Source organism: Ammodytes marinus, assembly GCF_949987685.1.
Source record: "Ammodytes marinus genome assembly, chromosome: 8".
Classification (NCBI taxonomy): domain Eukaryota; kingdom Metazoa; phylum Chordata; class Actinopteri; order Uranoscopiformes; family Ammodytidae; genus Ammodytes; species Ammodytes marinus.
Window position 1 is genome coordinate 20,993,517 of NC_137212.1, and position 24,337 is coordinate 21,017,853.

The window sequence follows — 24,337 nt, forward strand, 5'->3', positions numbered from 1 at the left end:
TTTTGGTCAGCATCTTTTTCAAAGCGAACACATTCGTTACATGTTGGGTTGATCACTTGACAATCTGCTCACAGCAGCATGTTTAATGGGAACAGGTGCTCAGCGAACTGACATTTCAACACGTGAACCTTTGTGGTGATGAAAAACAGGCAACTGAAGTAGGGCAACACACTGCTGAAGCTAACGCTCAAAGTTTCTGCACTTGCTAAAATACCACCAAACTAGGTCATTGTCCTCTTTAAGATGTTTCATTTGCGCAACTGAGATCACTTTAGTCAGATGCATCTCAAAGCAAGTCATCTAAGGAAGATGAAACTACTGCTAATAACGGGTGGAACTGTATCTTGATAAGAAAACCTTCAAGGCATGCAGACGGAATTCTGGTGAGTCTTATCTGAACATATACCAACGTAACATGGTGGTTTGTTGAGTCTTTCACAGAGAAAATCAAATGTTAGATGCAATGTAGCCTACGTCAATCTTATTATCTTGATCTCAGTTGTATCACTGGGGTGAAAGAAATGTCTTTTCTCTTATTTGCCATGGTGCATGGCTTCAGATGGGAGCTTCCACTGCAGCCTCTATCATTGTTAGAAGCAACACACTTGCACTTGAAACAACACATTAAAGAGAACTTACGAGAAATTCAACAAAACACAGCGTCTCCTATTCATGTTAGTCAGGACATATACTGTACAGATGGCTGATGTTTTCAAGAGAAATATTTGTTGATAACTTTTGTTTTCAGGTGCTGAGTCATGTTGGGCAGGCTTTGAGAGATGAGCTGAGATGAATCTCTTCTTGAACATTAGGAGATTCATTATTTTAGTCATTGTTTCCATCAAGTGTGAGTATCATATCTATCTATCTATCTATCTATCTATCTATCTATCTATCTATCTATCTATCTATCTATCTATCTATCTATCTATCTATCTATCTATCTATCTATCTATCTATCTATCTATCTATCTATCTATCTATCTATCTATCTATCTATCTATCTATCTATCTATCTATCCTATCTACAGTATCTATCTGAATCTTGCTTTTAGTAGCCTATTAAGTAGCCTATGTCAATTTCTTCTCTAACAGTCAAATAATCATAGAAAGAGTTTCTTTTGTTTTTGCATCTAAAACATGTCTTATTTAGCATGCTTTATTGCAAAACCAGCAACAGGGTTTGACAATAATAAGACACAAACCTAGTATATGGTAGTGACATACTGAATGTGTATCATTATAATTATGGTGCTAGCCACTGCCAAGCTGAGGGTAAGGGTTAGATAGTGAAGCAGGGAAATAGAAGGTCTAAGGTTCAGGGTCCAATGCTCCACGGTGTAGGTGCATGTTTCTGCGTAGCGCATGTTAATATAATTTATACTCTATGTATATTCTATATTTAATATTCATCTGTCATTTTCTGTAGCGGTCCCAGTAAAATATGTACAGAAATGGCATATTACACAATGTTAAGCTTTATGATTGAGGATGTACTACTAGAGGATGGTCCTAGCCGATTCATTTCTACCATCTAACTTAAATCATACTTTTAAAAATCAAACCTAATACCTTAGCCTTGAATACTACTGCTATGAAAATGAAATATGTCTGCCTTTTTTCTGAACAGGTCTCCCTCTGCTCCCTGCTGACTGCCAGCGCTTCAATGGTCTCGGCTACCTGACAGTAGAACCGGCTCCACTCTTCCTGATTGGCTCAAACCTAACAGTGCGCTGCCACACCACAAAATGTCCACGCAGGCAGGAATGGTAGAAATAAGACGCATTATGACGTTTTGTCTCCTCTACCTCAGATATGAAATAAAAGGCAATGTTACATTGTTTTGCTCAGATGCGGTTGTGTCTTCCAGGTTGACAATGACCCTGAATGGTAAGATTGTGGATCCTTGGAAGAGAGTCAACTGCAGCACAGTGGAATTCAAGCTGATCAATGTCCAGATCCCGCGCTCTGTCGTGCTCTGCAAGCTGAAGAGTGACCAGCTGTCTAGGATCGTACATGGACTAGACCTACGTGGCGGGCGTATGTACAGTCCACTCTAATGTGTCTACAGATGTACAACATTAGGTCTGTATGAATTAAAAAGAAAAGAAGAGAAAAGTACAAACATACATTTACAAAAAAAATTACTACAACTGTCTACCTCATCGCTAAGAAACAGATGGATGGTAAGATAGAAAGCATGTTATTGTGGTTTTGTAAAAAGTAGTTGTATAGGTCTGAAGTATGTGGTTTCTAAATTATTGCTAAAGTGTTAAGGGCAGGCGTTGACAGCTGCTTCAACAGCATACAAAAGCATCAATCTTGACAGAGATATTAATAGTCATGAAGGTCAGTTGTATTTTGGTAAAAGAAGGTGTATAACTTCGAGAGGAATCACTTTGAAATTATGCTATCCTGATCCTATTACTTTCCCTGTGAAATTAATAGGGACATTTTCGTTAATAAGAAGAATGTGTCAAAAACATAGGAAAGACATTGTTTGAAAAATGACTGGCGTGCTCTTCAAATTCTCATATTGTGTCATCATCATCCTTTGCCCTTTAAGTTCCTCCAGATAAGCCTGAAAACATTAAGTGTGAAACGTCACAGAGTTCAGATTTCATCGACTGCTCGTGGGAAAAAGGACGTGAGACACACCTCCCCCGTGCCTACAACATTTCAGTCAAAAGGTAGGCCTCATGTTAGTTTGAGCTCAAGTGAAGCCGTGGTCAATAAACGCTGTTGGTGACAGAGAACTTCATTTTTGACATGAGTTTTTTGTCACCAGAGGAAACCAGACCCAGACACTGCTAGATCAGATCCATGAGGCTGAACATGTCACCATACCACAAGCAAAGCTAGATGAAAACACTACGTACCAGCTGATTATCACCGCTTACAACCACTTCGGAGCATCGCAGTCTCATCCATTCAACCTCTATTTAAAGGATACAGGTAATATCTCATTTCCGTTCAACTTAAACAGACTCTAGGAATGAGTCTGTTTTGATTTTTCAAATATTAATTACCAAGTATTTTCTTGAGAAGTCATTAGTCATCCTATGCCTGTCCCAGTTTGACTAATTTGACCTTGCTACCAGAAATCTGTTTCTCTGCATTTGTGTAATATCTCTTTGAACTGCCCACCTGTTAGGCTGTTTCAGTGAACTTAACAAGTTTTAACATCCATTGCTACAGCCTTGACTTTTTTGAGTCATTGCAGAACTACAGTAAACTTCTATGTGTTTGTTTCTGAGTTATTTGGGCATCCTGGAGCTTGTCACTGTCACTTTTGTGAACGCCTATTCTCTTTTGCATTGCAGTCATACCAGAGACCCCACGTATCATGCAGATAATGTTTGGGAATAACTCCATGGTGGCCATGTTGCGATGGGAAACCACTGAATCCTCACTGCATCTCAGATCCTATGTCAGACTGCGCTCAGATAATGGCCCCTGGGTAAAGTCATGTTATTATGACACTTGTGAAAGCTCTGTCGGGATTTAAAGGTAAAGTCAGTGATTCTGAAGAATGCTTGCTGTCAAAATAACTTTTTGTCATAATCCGTGAATATCTCCTCACGATCCGCTACCAGTCCGTACTGTGTATGTACACTGAAAAAAAGTCTGGTGTTATTACACAGCCTAGGCTCTGTAAACAGGTATGTACACAATAGGGGTTTGTAAACAAAGGGGCCCAACTTAGCTGGCAACAGGCCCATTTACAGATCCTTTTCTGTGTATAAACACTGGATATTTTTCTGCAGCCGTACGGACAGGTGGTGGATCGTGACAAGATATTCCCTGCTTTTGACAAAACGTGATTTTGACAACAAGCTTTCTCCAGAATCGCTGACTTCACCTTTAATATCAGCATCAGGCTGGCAGTGTGCTGGTGATAGAATGTCTTTTGCTTCTTTTTCTAGGACGAAGAAGAGGGGACAGAGCCCAGTGATGGTCTGATACAAGTGGATGGTCTCAAACCTATGACTGAATATGAGTTCCAGATAAAAACATGTAACTCAACATCAGGACTCGCACATAACAACACACTCAGCTTCACGGCCCAGTCAACCGCTAGCAAAAAGCCGTCCTGTAGCAAATGGAGCCCATCTGTGAGGGGGAGAAGCCCCGGGAAAGGCAAGCACAAACCTCTTACTTCATTTGTTACAAAGGCATGTCTTGTCTTTCATAAAATACAACAACTTGTGGTCAAACTTATCTTTAGGTCCGTCTCAGAAGCTGCATGTGTGGAGGATGTTAGGCCCCAACAGTACAAATGGGCTGCGAATGGTGACTGTATTATGGAAGGTAAGTTGACAAACCTATTCCTTACCACTGACTTTTACTTTGACACTGTCCAGTTTGTATTACAAAGTTACACTAAATACCAACAATTGTTTATTAAATTCATACAGACAAACTACACTGATTAGTGGATTTTGTTACATTCAGAGTGACCCAGGCTATCTGTTTCCCCCTTTTTCCATTCTTAATGCTTAGCTGAGTTAACTATATGGTAACTGTTAGTTTATATGTAAAGGTGTAGTCAGCAATTCTGGAGAAATCTTGTTGTTAAAATCACTTTTCACTTTTCCCTAGAATATTTCCTCATGATCCACTACCTGTCTTTACTGTGTGTACGCTGAAGAAAATCTGGTATTAATACATAGCGTTGGCTCTGAAACTAGTATGTAAACAAAGGGTATGTAAACAAAGGGGGCCCACATTTACAGAGCATAGGCTGCGTTTTAACATTGGATTTGTTTTCAGTCCACACACAGTACGGTAGTGGATCTTGTGGAGATATTCACTGATTTTGACAAAAATGTCAACAAGCATTTTCCAGAATCACTGACTCCACCTTTAATTGACAGATCTAACAGTGTCATAAATATCAATAGTGGATAACTGTTTTTCCCAAACTGTCAAAATATCCCTTCAAACAATACTGGATGATTTCGGAAAGTAAACCGTAAATGGATGATGGAATGTTTCCCCCAGCCTCCATATCCAGAGGATTACAGTGGTGAGGTGAAACACTACAAGATATTTTGGGGTAATGGCCAGAAACAGGAAGAAACCTGCCATGCTGCGTGCAGCCGGTGTTCAGTTCAGGTACCCGCAGATGTCCAGGTACTCAGCATCAGTGTGGTCACCTCTTACGGCATATCTCCACCAGCGGAAGTGCCACTCGGACACTCAGGTACAATATTACTGTACACCTAAGTCCAAACCGAGAAAAACATATTTAAATTGTAAAGAAAAAAATCAAAATGAAGTGTAATCTTTTCTTTAAGGGGATCCTCGACCTGTTTTGAGAGAGTTGGCTTCTGCAGCTAACGGCAGTGCATTGCTGGTCTCCTGGTCGCAGTTGGGGAGCAAACGGTCCACTGGAGAACTGCTGCACTATGTGTTAGAGTGGACCAGTGTGCCTGTGACGGATCTGCAGTGGAAAACACTGGATAAAGATCGAAAGAACACGTCCATCGAAGGTACAGAACAATTACAATTTAGGCTCAAATATGGCAGTGCACAGAACATTGACGATAAGGGGGTTCAACTGACATCAAACAGTGACCTCTTGTGGGAAGTTGGCGAATTACACTTATTTAGGTTTTAACAATTTCAATAACTGTTGCTGAGAATGATACTGATACTCAGTGTCTCACTGCAGGTGAATAGGGTAATGTATAACTCTAGCATAGATATCATCATGAAACCTTTAACATTTATTTTGTGTATACATATTTTTTCAGAAATGGTTGAATAAACGTGAAAATATGGCAATACCTAACTAGTTATGTGTATATTTGCATCTCTATAAAAAACTAAAATCTAGATGTTGATAAATCAAGAGTTTAAATCATTATTTCATTTTAACAACATAATAGTGTCCAACGTTTTTACGTTTTCAACAGATTTTGGTTACAGCCTTTTTATATTTTATACATTTAAAAACAACTATGAAGAACATATGAACAATTTCTTCTGTATTAACTGTTTATTAAAAAAAAGTTGAGTTGCTAGTGCTTTAGAGGTTAAGATTTTTGGTCATAGTATTGAAAAAATAATAATATTGAGATAATGGCCGTTAAAGATGGTTGTAAAGAGAAATATACATACAGACCCAAACAAACTAATAATAGTAAAATAAACCCCTTCATGTACATTTTTGGCCTTTTATCTATACTAGTATGAAAGAAGACATGTTATGGAATTAAAATATCCAAAAATCTCAAAATGTACCATGCTTGAATTCTTTGGTTTTTTGGGGTCTCGCCTTAACACGGCCTTAACAGCAAAGTTATACGTTTATGATATATAGTGGACTTCGCTCAGGGTGAGAGTGTTAAGTTCTTTTGTATGGTTTCAGGTTTGACTGCAGGTGTGAGGTACAATATCTCTCTGTATGCTGTGACCACCAGAGGTGTTAGTGCTCCATCATCCGGTCTGGTCTACTCCAAAGAACAGAGTAAGATTCATAGACTCAACCTTACATGTCCCCTAAAAACAGTTTATTTCTACAATTTTTCATTAAAAAATGTAGATGAGTTTATCATGTGATAAATGTAGCTTATCTACAAATATTAGGGAGTCAGACAACACATTTTTTATGGTCTCTTTTGTATGTGTTTCAGAGCCAAAGTCTAGTCCCACCATGTCAGCACTGGTCCATGAGGCCAGACGGATCTGGATCCAGTGGGAAGAGCTGCCTGAAGCGCAGCAGAGAGGCTTCATCACACACTACACCATCTACCTCCAAACACTCGCATCCAGCCACACAGAGCTCAACGGTGAGTAGCTGCACTGGGTGCTTTATGTGTGTGTTTGGCTTAAATAGTAGCCTACATGGTGACTATACCTCAAAGTTCCTCAGGAGCTATTTTGATCAATGATTTGTCATTTAAGTTGTTAAAGGTGGAATCAGTGTTTCTGGAGCACACACAGTACACACAGGTAGCTGTGTCATTTCCTGTTCTTGTACATCAAGAGGAATTCTCTCAATGGTGCTCATTTAACCGTATGTTACTGTATGAGTGTGTGTGTGTGTGTGTGTGTGTGTGTGTGTGTGTGTGTGTGTGTGTGTGTGTGTGTGTGTGTGTGTACTTTACCTTGCACACGTGTGGGAAACTTAAAGTAACTTAAAGTTGTCGTAGTATGCATATATTGGTTTCAGCACAAGCCACCGTTACATAATGGAGAGTGTGCAGTAAGCCTTCCATTGATACTCCCCTCCCACAAACTTGCAGTGCATCAGCAGGGTTTTTCTCCTCTGGCTTCCAGTAATGTGGTGAAGTTAGAACGTTAACCTGCTGGTTGCTTGCTTTTGTTTCTATTTTTTTTTTTTTTTTTTTTTTTTAAAGCCAAACTATCTTACAATGACAACAGAGGCAATATAGCTTTATAGATGGTACACAATTTATACAACACTTTGAAAAGCCTGACTTGAAGGTATATCCTAAACAACTTGTTGTGCCAAACCTGTCTGATTGTCTGTTTCCATATTTATCTGGCAAAGTTCTCAACCTGTAACTGAGGAATGCAGATGTTAAGCAGTGAGAAATTCATGTTTCAAACACTGGTTCTCATTATGTGTGTCTTCAGTGTATCATAGTTTTCTAGAATTGGCTTTGACCACGAACAGGAAGCCATGTGGCTACGTGCACACATGCAACGGTTAGGCTGTTACTGTCACCAACCGGCCTGCCTCACACACTGTTTCTATGAGCTCCTGTCTGGAGGCACCTGAGAGCTAACTTTTCTCTCTTTCTTATGTGACATGTTAGTTGTACACTGGATGCAGTCAATAATTTTTTAAGGTTTTACAAAAATGACTAGTTCTATATTATGATCATCCTTTTTTGCATTTAATAATTTTACAAAACACAATTTATTGTCAGAATCGGGTGATAATTTGTAGATAGCATACTAATTAGGTTTTATTTACATATACTCTTAGGCTCTTAAGCAAATGAAAAGTTAAACTCAGGTTGAGAGTGAGATCTTAGTGCACAGAGCAGTACTGCAATTTTACGCATTCAAATTTGACGAAACAATTTCACCACAAAATCCAATTAGAAGCTCATCTGTTTCTTTTGATCATATCTCACAACCTTGGGAAATTGCCCAGTCATCAGAAAGTCGTTGATGTTCAACTAAAAAAAAAAATTCCTGGGACTTTAAGGACGTATCGTTCATTATTGTAGAAAAGGTTCGGGAAGAAAGACATTCATTCTAGACTTTGGGAGAAAGTAATCATTGACATAACGTAAAATTGTTTATGTTGTTTCCATGTTCGAAAATGTACTTCCGATCTCTCAACGTGTGTATTTAACTAATGATAGCAGCCAAAATCAACATAGTATCGTAGTATTTGAAAAAAGTAACAGTTATAACAGTCACGTGGTTCTCTCCAGTGACGGTGTCCAGCTCCGACCCCAGACAGAAGTGGCTGGACTGTGCTGAAGGAGCGCTGGCTTTGCAGATGACAGCGTCCACATCAGCAGGAGAGGGCCCGCGGGGGAACAGGATCTCCTCACAGCCTGCAAACACTGCAGGTCAGTCTGCTGCTGCCATCCCATGCCCCCATCCAAAACACAACACACTTACCTGTTAAGATTTCAGAATTAACAGACATATTAGTAATTACACCTAGAACGTATTAGGTTTGTCTTGAGTGATAAACTGAAGCAATTTTCCAAAATACGGTCCCCTTTTATTTTGTTTCTTGATCAACAAACAATTTGAACATAAACATAAAAATCACACGTAGACCTGGATGGGCGGGTTAAGGGGTGGTTAGAAGGGTAGATTTTTTTAATTATTTAGAATTTTTTCCTTTTCTCTTGTTTTTGGTTCTTTTCGCTCTTCTTTTTCTAAACCATCTTGAAAATCTTGTCTCCCCTAGTCGGCCTGGTGATTGTGATATTTTTCATTATCACCCTCTTCATAATGATCATTGTCAACCTGATGTGCTGGAGCTGTGTGAGGAAAAGGTACTTTTCAACTTTTTATTGTGTTTAAAATCAAGGCTGTTCGACGATAGTAGCATAGCAATTATTTTCTTTTTTTATATTTTTATATCAATATATGAGGCTGGACATGTTGAACATACTATATCCATATGGGTGTGGGGGGAGGGGTGGCTTGTTTAAATATTGTATATATTATTTTATGGAGAGAGAGAGAAAAAAAGCAGTCACCACAACAGCAACAGAAATCATCTGAGAATAATGAAAGTATTCTGAACATTAGACTCTACTTTTTCCCTCAACTCCTGTAACTGATTTTAAATGTGCAAAGGTTTTGTTTCACTAGTAGCCAGGGTGGATGCCGCTGTGGCTGATTTCATGAAAGGCCACACCACAACATTAGCACATGAACAAGAAGCCACGCAGTTGACATGAACAGAAACCTTAAAATCAAAAATTCAAGCAAGTTTATACTGTGTGTGGTCAAAAGCACCCCGAAGTCTGATACTTGGTTTTAGCTGTGTGTGCATCATGTAATATGTCTCTGTGATACACAGTAGCAGAATAACTCTTTTTCTGTTGCATTTTTGTAAAATTCTCTTTGTGTTGCATCACCACTGCATCTAAAAATAAATCATCACAAAAAACTGCTTTGCCTTTTAAGAACTAATTGTCTTTCTATCACAGGATCAAACAAGAATGCATTTCATGGGGACCTGTCTGGTTTGACGAAAACTTACCAAAACTAGGGAACAGTATGGCCATCCGACTACTGGAGGTAAACAAAGCAGGCTAATGAAGCCAATTGTATTGACGGGAACTCTTTCTGCTGCTGCAACAACACCAACAATACAGGCATATTTATTATTTATTAATATTTTGTTAAAAATATTCGGTTTCAATGCCATTTTAATGCCGTTTTGATATACAAAATTCACACTGTTGTTTCAAGACGTTCTTCAGTCTGAAATACAGTAAAACGTGTTGTTACTTTCTCCATTCACTCTGACAATGTGGAACTTTTCTCAGCTACTGCGAGTGAATACCAGAGATTTGGTGACACGCGTCTGTCCGAGATCATTTATAGATATTCATCACTTTAAAATGTAATTGTGGCATTGCTTTTTTAATTTCATTTTTGGTCTCCAGCAGGACAAAAGTGAACCGTGTTTCTCATCCAACTACGCTGACCCTCCACTGTCCCCCATCAGCGTGGTCTCCCAATCGGAGAGGGACGACGTTTACCCCATCATCCACGTGGAAATAGCCCAGGCTGGATCAGGACAGCCCACGACGGAAACACCTTTGCTGGGGTCAGATGATCCTAAGGAAAGGCTTCTGGATATCCTGCTGGAACACGACAACTACAAACCCCAGATTGCTACGTTGGTCCCACAGGGAGACGAGGTGAAGGAGACAGAAGAAGAAGGCGAGCAGATGGATGTACCGACAACTGGTGAGATAGACAGATGTTTGGGTGCATTCGGAGGATTACTGGGGAGCTTTCTGTCCGCTGTGGAGGTGGGTGTCTCTGATTCATCTCCAACGCTGACCCTAGGCTCTGTTAGCAGTCTCTTGATGTGTCAAACTACAGAAACCACAAGTGTCTCCAATGGAGGCTTCTTTCTGGACAGGACGGGGATTGAAAATGATGTGGGAGCGCCCTCACCCTCAATGGATTTACTACAGGATGAAATGATGACGCCGGGCTCTGAAAACATTGGTTTGTCTCAGTGTAAAGTTGAGGCGACACGGACCGGTGGTTATTTCCCTCAGGTAGCTCCTGTCAGCAGCACTGCACCCTGTGAGACACAGAGGTAGCAGGGAGGATGGGAGTGGCAATTTGCACTACTACAATGATTTTCAAGAAAAGCATTATTCAAGCACCATTTCACTTCAAGGGATGACCTCAATGACTTTGTGTGTAATCTGAGAAAATCATGCTTCAATTGATCTGTGCCTCTGTTAAAAACCAAGTCAATGAATGTATAATAAATGTTTAAATGTTGCTTGAATGCCATTCTAATAAGTGTCCAGCATTCTTCACTACAGCTATGTCTGCCCGTTCGATTCACCACTTTGGTACAGACTGAAACATCTTAACAAACATTTGATGAATTTGCCATGAAAATTGTAAAAATTGCCATAAGCAGTTCAACGTCTTCACATACCCAGTGAAATATCTTAACTGGACGAAAGTGCAGGCATTAATGTTTCCCGAATAATTCATCCAAATTACTTTGTTGACCTTTTTTCCTATGGTTCCCCATGAATCCACTATCATTTTGATGTTAGTGTGTTAGCATTTTTCTCAGTGATACATTTTCACAGAGCTGCTAGACTATCAGTAACTAGTTTATTTAAAGGAATAGTTCGGCATTTTAAAGTTTCTGCTATTTGCCTCACTCTCCAGCTCAAGAGTGATATCTTTTTAGATATAAATTGTCAAAGGTCGCTTAGCTCTAACACTGGTAGTCAACTGTAATGTTGCGCTCTATATTTCAACATTTTCTGTAATTTTAGAGCCAAATACATACGTGACCCTCACAGGCACTTCCTGGTTTCTTTCCAGTATGTAGTTGATTCTAAAATGACAGAAGGTGTGAAAATATAGAGCGCAACATAGTGTGGGAAATAAACAAGTCACAACAAGCACTCAGGAGCATTTAGTGATGTTTATTTTTTGGCCTGATCCCCTTTAAGCACTGGTAGTCAGTGTTTGAGCTAAGCTAACCTGGATGGGCAACCTTTGACCATTTCTATATCAAAAATTCATGCACAGTTACAGGAACATTCACACTGTCTTTTATTGAGCCAGAGAGTGAGGCAAAAAGCTGCAAATTAAACATTTGGAACTATTCCTTTAATACATAAAGTTCACACTTTTACCGAAAAAAGTTGAAGAGTATCTCGGCCAAATTTTAGCAGCGGAAAGCAGCGAGTGTTGATTTTGTTAGAAATTGAGAAGAACAGAATTGTGAGTTTCTCACTTAATAATAATTCTGTTATCTTAGTATCAGGGTGTGACCTCAGTATGTTTCTAAAGTTTGCCCTTCTGTTCTGTGAGCAGTGAAGTGATGCCAAGTGTAGAATTATTCCATAACACACCCTTACAAAAGCTAGTTGGGGGTTTCCCTCAATCTACATATGTACTCACAAACACACAAACTCACACACACCCCACCTGCTAACACCGTTTTCTTAGGACTTCCTGAGAGTCGTCTCACTACCTCATTGATAATAAAAATTGTTCCTTCACTCTCGATTGCACAAAGAAGTCTCTTTGTATTTCAAAACACATCTGTCTCTCTGGCTGTTGTTTCAGTGTAAGTAATAGTATTCATCTTGAGGCCCTCCATTGAGCGTTTTCATTTAATTTAATTTGAAACATGGTACAGACACTGTATATATGGGGGGAAAGTCCCCCGCTGCACCACATGGGGATTTGATGGAGGGAGTCAGAGGCTTTTGGGCTGTGTGGAAAATATGATCACGACAGATGAATCTAAGTGGTTGCTGTGTTTTGTAGCTTCTCCTGTCAAAGGCGTCATACAGAAGATGCCATCTCTGAACATTAGTCTGCAGACTTTTCGTCATCGTCTCCGGATATGACATCAGTCCTTTATTCTATGTGGGATCAAACCTGCCTCTAGCCTACACTGTCTGGCATTGTGGTTGCTTACCACAGGAGCAGATTTTTAAGAAGCTACAGCATAACTCTGGGTAGAATCATAAGCCTGTACAAAAACAAATACAGCAGAATTTTTTTTTTAATATAAATATAGCAATAAGGAAGCTGTGAAAATGTCTAGAGAAAACTTGAACACCATTGGACAATAATGATATGCTTAATTTAGACACAACTTTAACTATACATTTTTTGACAGAATATTTAAGGGCCTTATATTATGTAAATGCACTATGTTAGCTGTACATGTTGACACCTACTGGTCTCCACTGTCTCTCTGAAACCTCTGACTGTGAGTGTGGCTTCCCTGATGAACTGTGCGTTTAGTTTGTCACCTCACACCAGAGGAGGCAGTCATCCACCAAGGGCTATGCGCTGTTAGTTAGTGTGTCTACAGTCTGGTTCCACCGCTCTAAATAAAAATACATGTTTAGGAATAGTTATGATGACAGATGGCGCTTCAAAAGGCTCAGAAGGGAATAACGACAACCATGAGAGACCTGGTATATGATGTCTGGGTGAGTACAGTCGTTTGTTTTTCCTGTTTGATTCCTTGTTTACTGTACGCAGCTGCAGTTTAGCAATACATGAAATAGGCTATAGGCTATTTTATAACATGGCTCTGCTGAAAATGTAGACTAGCCTACACGATGTCATAATATAGGCTAAATGTATTGTTGTAAAATAAAACAATTGGTTATTGTAATTGTAGCGCCAGCAGCATGGAGGGAAAATCATAAAGTGCCGACTGATTTCCCAGAAATAAACTTGTGATCATTAAGATAATCATATAAATAAACAACTTTTAAATCACTGTATCCAAAAACAGGCTTTGACTTCATGCATTTGTGTACTTCTCCTTGTTGTTTTAAGGTAAATATGGCAGTTCCTGCGGCGATGTAACTGTCATATAATAAAGGCCGTTACTGATGACTCATGGCGACAATGTCCCAAACATGGTCCATCTTCACTGCTGTTACTGTGCTGGCCGCGCTGCTTTGCACAGGTAAGCTCAGACTGCTGAGTGGAAACGTGGGCTATTTCCAACATTTTGATCAGCATTTAACGTTCATATTAATTGGAGAAATAAGTTAAATAGTGGATGTGCAGGAAAATAATTTCTAGAAAAATCTCAAAGTATGCCTGTTTGTAAAAACAAGATTGCGCATCTGCGTTATTCGCGCTTTCTTTCCCCGTCTTGACTATTAAAACTCTCTTTTCACTTGCCTAAGTAAAACATCCTTGGACCGGTTAAAAGTGGTCCAAAAGTCAGCCAAAGCAAAACAGGACACGTAGAAGATCATGTCACAGGCTGCCATTCACATTCAGAATGATCACTTATGGAGTTCTAAATGGGCAGGCACCTGCATATATCATAGATCTTCTTTAGCCATACATACTATGTCACTAGCAGGTCATCAGACCAAGGTCTGCTGCTCTCCCTCTGTCCAGACTTAAACCTAGAGGATACTGTGCTTGCAAGATATCCCCCAAACTTTGGAACTCCCTTCCCAATGAATCTAAGTGATCTGTGAACTCTGTCGAAATACTGGATTCAAAAAGCAGCTCAAGAGGGGGCTTGAGAGTTGATAATGCAGCGTATAAGTCACATTTTTTTTTACTTTCAGGTGATAAATCCTGCAAAATCTGGTCCAGCAAAGGAACTGATGTAGAGCGAGGCTCCAGTTTTAAGGTGTTCTGCACCTTTAACTGCAAGTGGAAGGGATCCATGTACAGCTACCTTCCGCGCACACTACATACGCACCAACATTTCAATTCTACGACCATATATTTGGATGTGGTGAACATAACAATGGACCGAACATATAGCTGTGAGTGTTCCAATTCTCCTAATCCCTGTGGACTGGACTTCTTCACTGGATGTGAGTATGAAACCAAGGAGCAGGAAAGCATCCCCTTCTGAAACATTTATCCCACTGAAAAGTTTCTTAATTTATTTATTTATTTATTTAGTATTCTTTCGGACAATTCCACACAATACACAATTTTCTCTTGCAAATATTCATACATCATACTTTGTGTTGTCCGAAGGGAGACGGAAGAAGCCAAAGGCTTATCAGGTCCCGCCCCCATATTAATGCATATATTAAGTGAATGTTTGACTATTTTTCCTCATATAAATGTACTGGTATAGTCTTTAATACAAGAGGAGACGCATATGACACCAGGGATGTCACATGTAGTGACAAAAAAAGTGTTTTTCCCACTCACTATTACTATTTAAACTATTGTTCAAAGATCCCATGATGTTTGTAAACAATACCTGCAGGATTTATTTCTACAATGTGTGGTGTTTCAACATGAGACTTTCATGCTCTTGTTGCATGGCTGTAACTTTCATAGAAACAAAGAAAGTTACAAAAAAAAGAGGTAGAGCTAGTTCTGCTTTCTCTTCTATACTTAGCCCCCGCTGTTCGCATGCTGTGCGCCGGGTGCAGCTAAGTGTCAAAGCTCACTGCGACAAGTGACTTATTCTGACCACAGGTGTGACTAATTGAGGAGGCTTGTTTTATGTTTGTTTGTTTGGCTTGCCAGATCCCTAAAATGGAACATACACACTATATCTGTGTATCTGTCTGTATGTAGTGTAATAACAAATTACTATTAACTCACCTTTAATAAGAGAATATGCGTGTTCTTGGAGGATAAAGCCATCAATAGTTCCAAATGATGACTGGTAATATTACTTCCTAATTGGATACCCCTAGAGTAATTCATGTACAAGCAATGTATTACTGCAGTTTCAAATGAGTTTTTTTTTCAAGCTTTGTTTAGGCTGATGTTTAGGTTCATTTCCTCCGCTCACTCAATTCTTCATCTTCTTCTCCTTCAGACCCCCCAGAGCCTCCGAAAAACATTTCATGCATCTTATACCAGGTCCCAAATAATGGAAGTGGAGTTGTGACCTGCACTTGGCAAAGAGGACGACAAACTTATTTTAAGGATAGTTCAGAACTGTGGTGAGTGTGAAAGAGAATACAGTGTGTTTGTGAAGTTGAAGAAAAAAATACATACGATGTATTGTACCTTCTACTCATCAAAAAAAAGTATCTTCCATCGACCTACCGTCAAGCTGAAGTTGGCTTTGTGTGTTTCAGGGTGACAACCTTGTCAGGAAACGGCACAGTCGGACAGTTGCTGTGCAAAGGTTCCAGTGAGAGAACTGATTCTCTGTCGGCTAGTTTCAATGTGTCCAGCTCTGTCCAGCTGATCTCTGTGCAGGTCAGAGTCCAGAATGCACTGAGTTCTGAAGTGTCCAGCACCGTCAACTACACACTCAGTGAAATAGGTAAGACCTCATCACACCATCAGCCATCTACAGTGGTGTGCACAGAGGCAGGTGCAGGAGGGTGCAACCACCTCTGCACTTTTAGTTCAGAGACATTTTTCTCAAATCTTGGTAACACTTTACAATAAGGGTACATTAATTAACTGATCGTTAATGATTATTTAACACTATAACTAAGAATTACCTAACAGTTCATTAATGTACCCTTATTGTAAAGTGTTACCTAAGTCTTAATTCAAACCAGTGTATTTACCTGTTGTCTAATGGAACGTCGACTCTTGTCCTAGGTCATTACGATGTATTATTATCTCCCTCCATGCTCTCCTGCAAGTGATGACTAACTGCTATTACCAGCAATGATGTAGTGGAAATGTATCTTGCTATAATTTTCGCTGCTCTTTATGGCAAAGAAAACAAATTAAAAAAACTTCATTTGTTTTATGTTTTTTTTCTTCACTTTTTTGGGAACTGGTTTGATCCGATCAGTGACCCCACCCGCTCCTGTTCTTGGCCAACCCGAGTGCTCGTCCCGAGATTGCATCATCAAAGTGGTGCAGTCTGTGAGCACTCAACAACTTGAGATTCAATACTCAACCGAAGCTCAACATTGGACATCCTATCCAGACTCAGTAAGTTGTCTTCTTAACTGTTTTTAAATTTGCTTCCGATCTCAAAGGACAGGGACTTTCAATGAAAAGTTTCAAGAGATATTGCAGTAGGGGTTACTTAAAGCCTTTGAAGATGTACAGTCACTGCAGGATGAGCTGACTCAAAGCCAATGACAGATATGACCGTCAGGTTTGTGTGTGCAAAGGTAAACCCGCAATGTCTCAACAAACAGTATTTGTGCATTCTAACACTGCAATCATGAATGACACTTACTGTGGGATGAGGGATAACTGTTGCAATATGTTATTTTGCAACGGGATGTGTGCAATACTTTATTGCCAATTTATTGTTATGTTTGGTACAGCTGGTGTTGTATTGTTTGTTCATATATCTTGTTGGAGCATTACAATTATGTACTTTACCACAGGCCAAGGGAGGGTGAATTTAAATTAGATTTAAATCAATTAAATTGATATGAAAGATACATGTCATTTGACTTACAGGCTGGGCAGATGAGTTTGGTACAGGACCGGTCCATCTCGTCTCTGGAGCCCTACACGTTGTACCATTTTAGAGCCAGATCTAAATTCATCCCGGGGCTGTGGAGCCAGTGGAGCACAAACATTTACAGCTGGACTCAAGAGGAAGGTAAAGTCACCGTCTGTATTAACCTGCAGCTCCTGAAAACTGTTCAAAGAGCACAACCCTGAATGAAAGAACCATTGATTCTTTCTACCGAATACACTCTTTACAATTTGTCTGTGGCACTTAATCTACGCAAGCTATCAGATAGTACAGCGATGTTTCCTTTCATTTGGGTTTCTTACGCAGTTATCAGCTCACCACTGACTGTATGCAGGATGTCTGTAAGCCACTGAAACAGGCCCTATTGGGTTGTGTATTGAGATAAAGGCAATACATTAGTGGTGTACACTGAGACTATAATAAAATGTCATTGTGAAAATGTAGTTGAGACTTAATACTGTCTATATGGAGTGAAGATAAGTGACGTGGTAAAGAAGACATTGATGCTTCATGGGAAATATTGTTGCACCTTTATAAAAGTGATGGTGTGAAGATATGCAAGCCTGTGCACATATAGGCCTATGTTAACTATGTCTGTGTGTGACAGATCACCGTCTTTTTTTCCTTACAGCAAACAGCAGCAGAGGTCAGAGTAGAAATAGCAGAAAACGCAAACCGGCTTAACCCTGTTTGTGCGTATATTGAACACATACATTACACTTGTACGTCTAACTTCCTCAATTTCCAACGAATAAGCTAAGCACATAGCACAACCAAAAAAGTTCTCATGTGATTAGACATTATCATGCAATGGACCACAGCTAGATTCATTTCTACCCTTCTGTGGGCAGCCACTGGTTTCATCCAGGACGGTAATAATAGAAAATATAATAAGAGATTTGAAACATGCTTGAGGAAGCTCACCTACCTCAATAAACAATCAGTTGCCTCTTGTTGTCAAAGTTAAAACACTTTTTTTTCAAATTGGCTCTACCTTCTCATTGTTTAGCTGTTGCTATGAAAAAAACTGGATGAACATCCAATGTGTTTCCCAGCTTTGATCTCTGAGACACCAAGCAAAAGAAATGTGTCATTTTCTCTATTGAAAACATGCTCAAAATCATATTCAAAAAGCAATTCCAATGAAATGTAGGGAAAGCTCATGAAGAATCCATGTCATGTGTTTTCTTTTTAAGAGTCTCCAGGAACCCAAACAGAATTTCTGAGTCACAGCCATCATAGACTAAAGTACATGTGTGAGTGTCATTACAATTTAGCTGTGTGACATTTTGTAGTTGCATGAATTCATGAGGCTTCTGCTGGGTAGCTAAAACACTAAAGTCTCAGTTCACCAACAGCACTTGTCCTCACCAACAGGGAAGCGGTCTCTGCATTTTCTGTTTAAGTGCTTTACCATGTGACGTTTTAGTGACTTTTGACAAATGAGTAGAAACATCGTCATTATCATGGATGCTATTTCAAGTATTTGTCTTTTGTTTTTGTCTTTTGATGTACAGTATTTCAAATCAGACATTGTTGCAGTCACACAAGCACCACGTTTCTTGGAACTGTTACTAACTGCTGTCAGACTCAAGCTCACACGGGGAAATGAAACAGCCGCATATTGGATGGTAGTCACTTTTTAGGGATTTCAAAGCATTGCATTGTCGAAAATCTAACAAAATCAACTTGGAATAACTCATAAGATATGTACATTTCTTGAATCTTTGATACAAGTCAATCACCGATATCCCTCGACTTGTCATTGTTTTAGCTCCTGCCAAAGAGTTGGACGTGTGGTACGCTGAATCCGCCTCCGACTTCAAGTCCTTGAGAGTTTATTGGAAGGTGAGTCAAATTTGAATAAAAATGGCTCCCAATTTGTTGTGTTGTTTTTCTGGGTGAGAGAACTTTTTTTATAGTTAAAACTGTGAATGAAAAAAATACAGTGAGTTTTTTTAGGGTTTGCAGTCTGGGTGTGTTTCCCCCTCCCCTCTATCACTCTTGTGTGGGCGTGCGGTGTTGTAGCCATAGTAACACTTCCTGATCTTCCTGCTACACTACTACATTCTGCACCAACTAAAGGTCAAACCCCTGGACCACTTCTGAGGTGTGACACCCTCACACACACACACACAAACACTCACACATCCCCACCATCCACCACATACACTCATTAAATGTCACACCATGACAGTGAGAGATAAGTGAAACCTGAGCGCTGGCGTCACAGTTTCAGTTTACAAGAAAAGAGGAGCTGAACAGAAATGATATGTCTGGCAAACGTTTCTTGCTGCGAGTTGTTTCTGAGCATCATGTAAAGACGGCACAATCCAATCCATTGCTGTCTGCAATATGTTGTTTATTGACCTAAAATATGGTATCAAACTAATTGAGATGCTTCATTTCTCTGACTTCAGGAGGCCAACAGTTCCATCTCTAGGGGGAAAATCACACAGTACAAAGTTGAAGTCTACAACCAAGACTCTGCATTGGTTTTCATCAATAACACCAGTGCTGAGGCCAGGAATTATTTGGTCCCGTTTTGTGCCAACTGTGAAGTGAAAGTGTGCGCTTGCAACTCCAAAGGGGCGTCCCCTCCTGCCAGAATTACAACCAATCACACAGAAGGTAAATAGTAAAAAAAAAAATTGAATGCTTGTCTAATTATGTCTGTATGTCTGTCTTCAGCATTTGCCTCATTTGTGTGTGTGTGTGTGTGGGGGGGGGGGGGGGGGGTGCACATGTTTCTGTTTCATTCTCTTTCAAGTAACGGCTTAGGTGTTGAAGTATTAATACACACTTTTTTTTTATTTTCAGACCTGCCATTTAAGAATGTGCAAGTAACTGCAGACGAGGATAATGTCACCATCTCCTGGGGAAAGCCTGAAACTGCAGCGCTGCGTGTAGCGTATGTGGTGGAGTGGTATCCAGAAGGCCTCAAGCTAGAGGAGCTTAGATGGCTCAGGCTGGGCAGGGAGGAAAACTTTGCTGTTCTTACAGGTGGGACATGTTAGACAGTTGTAGTAAATACAGGTGAATTAACACAAAAACGCAAAGTAGGTAATGTACAGATCACTACTATAGCCAAGGTGGTTTATGAAATAATGTTTTCTTAAGATTGCTGTTTTCGACGACATCCTATATTTTTCCTACTTTGTACTGTTTTTCCTTTTATTCAATGTTGAGATGCACTGCTCCACTTTTTTTCCATTCCATTCCGATCTGATATCAAGGTTTTTGATACTGCTCTACAGTATACTGATACTGTGTGATGATATAATGTGTGTGGGTATATACTATATCCAAGGTTATAAAAGATTAGGTTCCGCCTTTTGAATTCTGCGTGTCAGAAAACAAGCTACAGTAGATGTATTTGCAGAACTTTTTAATTATGAATGCTATTTAAATTATATTTAATGTGTGCTGTATGACATACCTATGGTCTTAAAAACCGAATTTTCTTTCATAGTTAAAATAATTGCATTTACATTGGATTTTTTATAAAAACGGAATTAAGGATTTTTAAATAAATGTATGGCTTCAGACCAATATGCGACGAGTGTTTCGCAGCCATATCCGACACGATACCTGTATTGGAACCCATAGTTCACTGTTGTACACCACCATCTTTCTCCATGTAGGCACTAAACCGTTTGAGTGCTATGAGGGAGCGCTGTACGTTGTCTATAATGAGAGCTCGGTGCACAGGACCAGATTTACCGGTGTCACCACTTTGGAATCAGGTAAGATGGAACACGTCACAGTAGAATTGGATTGTTTACAGTATTCCTTTATCATCCCTCCTGTTGATCAATCATTCTTTATTTTTGTTGTTGTTGTTGTTGTGCTCGCAGCCCCAGCAACTGGCCCATCGGTCCATGAGAAGGTTGAGGGAAACACAGTGAAAGTGACCTGGACAGAGATTCCCAGGGATCAACGAGGGGGTTGCATCAACAAGTACACCATCTATTTAGAGGACGGCAGTGGATACCGGCAGCCTCGTAAGAACATTCATCTTAAGGGTTTTTTAATCTAACTGAAACATCTTCTAAGTTTTCTTTAGCATGTACCTATTTGGATGCAGACATGATGTGACATGAGTAACTCAACTTAAACTGGCTCCTTTGCTGTGTGTATATTAATTTGCATTTCAGACTCTTTTCCAGCATCAGAGAGGGTGTACATATTATCTCTGTCTCCAGCGGTCTATAGCCTGTGGATGACTGCCTCTACTTCTAAAGGAGAAGGCCCGGCAGGTCAAAAGATCAAGTTCCTCATCCAGCGTAAGCATATCTCCAGCTTCTTTACAAAAGATTAGTTTGCTTTTTTGCCATAAGTATATTCTGACTTCCTGGAATCTCGGCTGGTTGCCTGGCACCAGCTCCTGTAGAAGAAATTGTCTTAATTTAGTCACAACATTTGGCTTTTGCACATCGGTGTTTGTACGGATTAAACAAATGAGACAGACTGTGTTCATAAGTGTGTTTCTAAGTATGTTTTCCTGAGCACATTGATTTTGCAAAGGAAAATAACAACACTTTAAACTTTTAAAAAGTTACGCTCTGACAGCTGTTGTATTTGATTTTTTAAAATTATAATAAGGCTGTTTTTTTTTTCTTAATTTAACTGACTGTACAAGACGAACCAAATGCATTTTCCTGCAATCTTACAATCACAATTACCTGTCTTCTGTTGCAGAAGAGAGCCAAGCTTTCCTGGTACCGGTGTGTGTAGGCATCTCCCTGATCGGGCTGATTCTGATGTGTCTGTGCCAGTGTTCTGCAGTGAAGCAGAGGTACGACAACAACAGCAACTCTATATGCATATCTAAATGAATTACTATTTCCAGGTTCAAAATTGTAATTTGGGTTTATACTACAAACTCTTTTCATGGTGTAATGTCCAATTAATATGTGGAAAAAAAATCGAAACTGGGTTTTTGAAGACAAGTTTTCAGAACGGTCGCGAAAAAGAGAAAGGGTAGGTTTTTTCTCATACATTGAGATTCTCTAGTCACACGGGTTGGACCCATATTAATGTTGAAAAAACCATTAAGAAGTGCAATAGTTGAACTTTAAACATTCCCCCTCAGGTTGCGGGTGTATTTCCAGTGTCTCATTCTTGATGATGTGCCCGATCCTAAAAACAGCAAATGGGCTAAAGAGTGCACTCGGGAAAAGGTATTTTAAAATAAGGATAAAATACAAAAAATTGTTGAAAATTGCAGCTCACGTTACCATATTTTAAGCCAGCATTTACTGTCCTTTAACAGGGCAATATGGGCCTCTTGCTGCAGCTGAGTAGCTCCGGCTTAACCAAAGAGGAAGAGGAGCCCGTCTTGGTGGACGTGGAAGAGCTGCCCAGACCAAGCCCTGACATCTGCATACCTGTAGACGTCTCCTCTTTGCAGGGCCCTCCTCAAAGCAGCCGGAGCACACTGTTCTACCCTCTGACCACTTACATCAAGAGCTTTTCCCACGACTCAGACAGCTCCGAGCACACGCACACCTCAATGGACACCAACACCACCACCGCAGACTACATCTCCTCGCACGGCCTGGGAAACATGGACGAAGAGGGCCAGGAGGAGGAGGAGGAGGAAGACCAGGATGAAGAAGAGTGTGAAATATTGGGCTTCTTCCCCAGCCACAACATTATGTTTGAGTCGCTGGCGTTCGGAGGGAAGTTGACTCTGGATGCGGTTAAAATTGACTGCAATGACTTCTTTCAGAACAGTTGACACCCTCAAACCAGAACTCTTTGGTGAGATGAGGTTTATAAGGAAAAGCAGTGTTTAGAAGAAGAATACGACTAAATGCAAACACTGTCTGGAAAATATACAGCCAAACGCATTTAGACAGAGAGCGTTAATAATTACCTCCGGGGTAGTGAAATTGCTGGTATGATTTTTTTACACCATCGCATTTACACAGCAGGGCGAGGGGCAAGAATCCCTGCATTTCCCCGGCTGTGTAAAAGGGGCTAAGGTGAATGCAGGTGGAGACAGTGTCTGCCTTTGTATTGCACGTCTTAACTGTGAGATGTGCATGAACTACCTCCTTGCTTGTTTAAATCAGAACAGCAACAATACAGGTCTCTCTCTCTGAAGGCATCCAGAGCTGCTATGAAGTTTTGTTTGGCTAATAAAATGTCAATCAAGCATTACCGTTGTTTTCTCTCCACAGCAGCATTGGACACACTGATACTAATACCAAAGTACAGGCTGCAAGACAGTATATGAGATTGTCATTTAAGACAGCTCAAACCTTAGTATTTGAATAGTGCTGACAGCACCAATAGGCCCTTTCTCACGGCAGATATTTTGACTTTAGTAGAAACACAGGTTATAACATTTACAATGGCTCCATTCCATTCGAGTGTCCTTGTAAGTCATGACTGTCAGTCCGCATGTGCAATACCAGGACAGACTCAGCTATATGGAACTCTAATCATTCTTTATTCCCGCATGCTTTTCTTACTGTGACTTAAGATGTCTCGTGGCCTGTGAGAAAAAAAAATGTATATGGATGCCCGTTAAAGACAAGCATGGTTGCCTTTAGATTCATGTACGCTATTTTAATCTAAAACTGGATATGTCAGTGACAGCAAGCCCATATAATATGGTGGAAAATGCTAATGTTGAATATGTTCACAGACAACTTTTTTCAAATTGCTGGTGGCTCTCAAATAAAATTTAGTTGATGGGAATGTCCACCTTTTGACTGATGGACCCACTCAAATAGTGAAGGGAACACCAAAGTTACAATTCCCCCGTTGTGTGTAGATAATTCAAGCGTGTAACCTGTCACTATTTGAATCACTTTGTTACAAATAGAAACTTGATTTTTTCTTTTAGTTGTGCAGCCTTAAATTGGAAAGTGAAAATGTAAATACAAATAAAAAGTGATTATTTTTCAAAAGGTATTATTCTACGCCTTATTTTTCTCTTACAAGGCCTACTGGTCTGAAATGGGCTCAATGGACTGAAAGGGTGGTGTATTTATCAGTTTTGACAGTAAGGGAGGCTCTAGGTTAGATAAGGTAATGTTGAGCTCTCACATATTCTCCAAACGTAGTTTAACTGAACAGCCTAAAGTGGGAGATGAACATTTCACACAAGCCAGTGTTTTAGTTTAAATGTCCTTTCATCTTGAACATAAATAGCTTGTTTTAAAAAGGTCATGAACAGCTATGTGGTTCTAAGCAGAGGCAAACCAAAGCAAGTAC

The 24,337-nt window shown here is 39.9% G+C and overlaps 2 protein-coding genes across 2 annotated transcripts; both read left to right on the forward strand.

Moving 5' to 3' along the window:
- Positions 1 to 1,469: 1,469 nt before the first annotated feature.
- il23r (interleukin 23 receptor) lies at positions 1,470 to 10,796 on the forward strand (the record flags this gene model as incomplete). Its single annotated transcript, XM_080032833.1, has 16 exons — positions 1,470 to 1,509; positions 1,631 to 1,769; positions 1,871 to 2,040; positions 2,567 to 2,690; positions 2,789 to 2,955; positions 3,324 to 3,460; positions 3,927 to 4,140; positions 4,229 to 4,311; positions 5,005 to 5,206; positions 5,301 to 5,495; positions 6,377 to 6,475; positions 6,642 to 6,797; positions 8,421 to 8,561; positions 8,912 to 8,999; positions 9,663 to 9,753; positions 10,125 to 10,796. The coding sequence occupies 16 exons, from the start codon at positions 1,470 to 1,472 to the stop codon at positions 10,794 to 10,796; spliced, it is 2,718 nt and encodes a 905-aa protein (XP_079888959.1).
- Positions 10,797 to 13,599: 2,803 nt separating this feature from the next.
- On the forward strand, positions 13,600 to 22,850 carry il12rb2 (interleukin 12 receptor, beta 2a; the record flags this gene model as incomplete). The annotated part of the gene is made up of 15 exons (XM_080032834.1): positions 13,600 to 13,669; positions 14,292 to 14,546; positions 15,518 to 15,644; positions 15,783 to 15,973; positions 16,460 to 16,602; positions 17,086 to 17,230; positions 18,882 to 18,955; positions 19,528 to 19,738; positions 19,928 to 20,110; positions 20,752 to 20,853; positions 20,965 to 21,111; positions 21,265 to 21,393; positions 21,809 to 21,905; positions 22,203 to 22,290; positions 22,383 to 22,850. The coding sequence occupies 15 exons, from the start codon at positions 13,600 to 13,602 to the stop codon at positions 22,848 to 22,850; spliced, it is 2,430 nt and encodes an 809-aa protein (XP_079888960.1).
- Between the last annotated feature and the right edge of the window lie 1,487 nt (positions 22,851 to 24,337).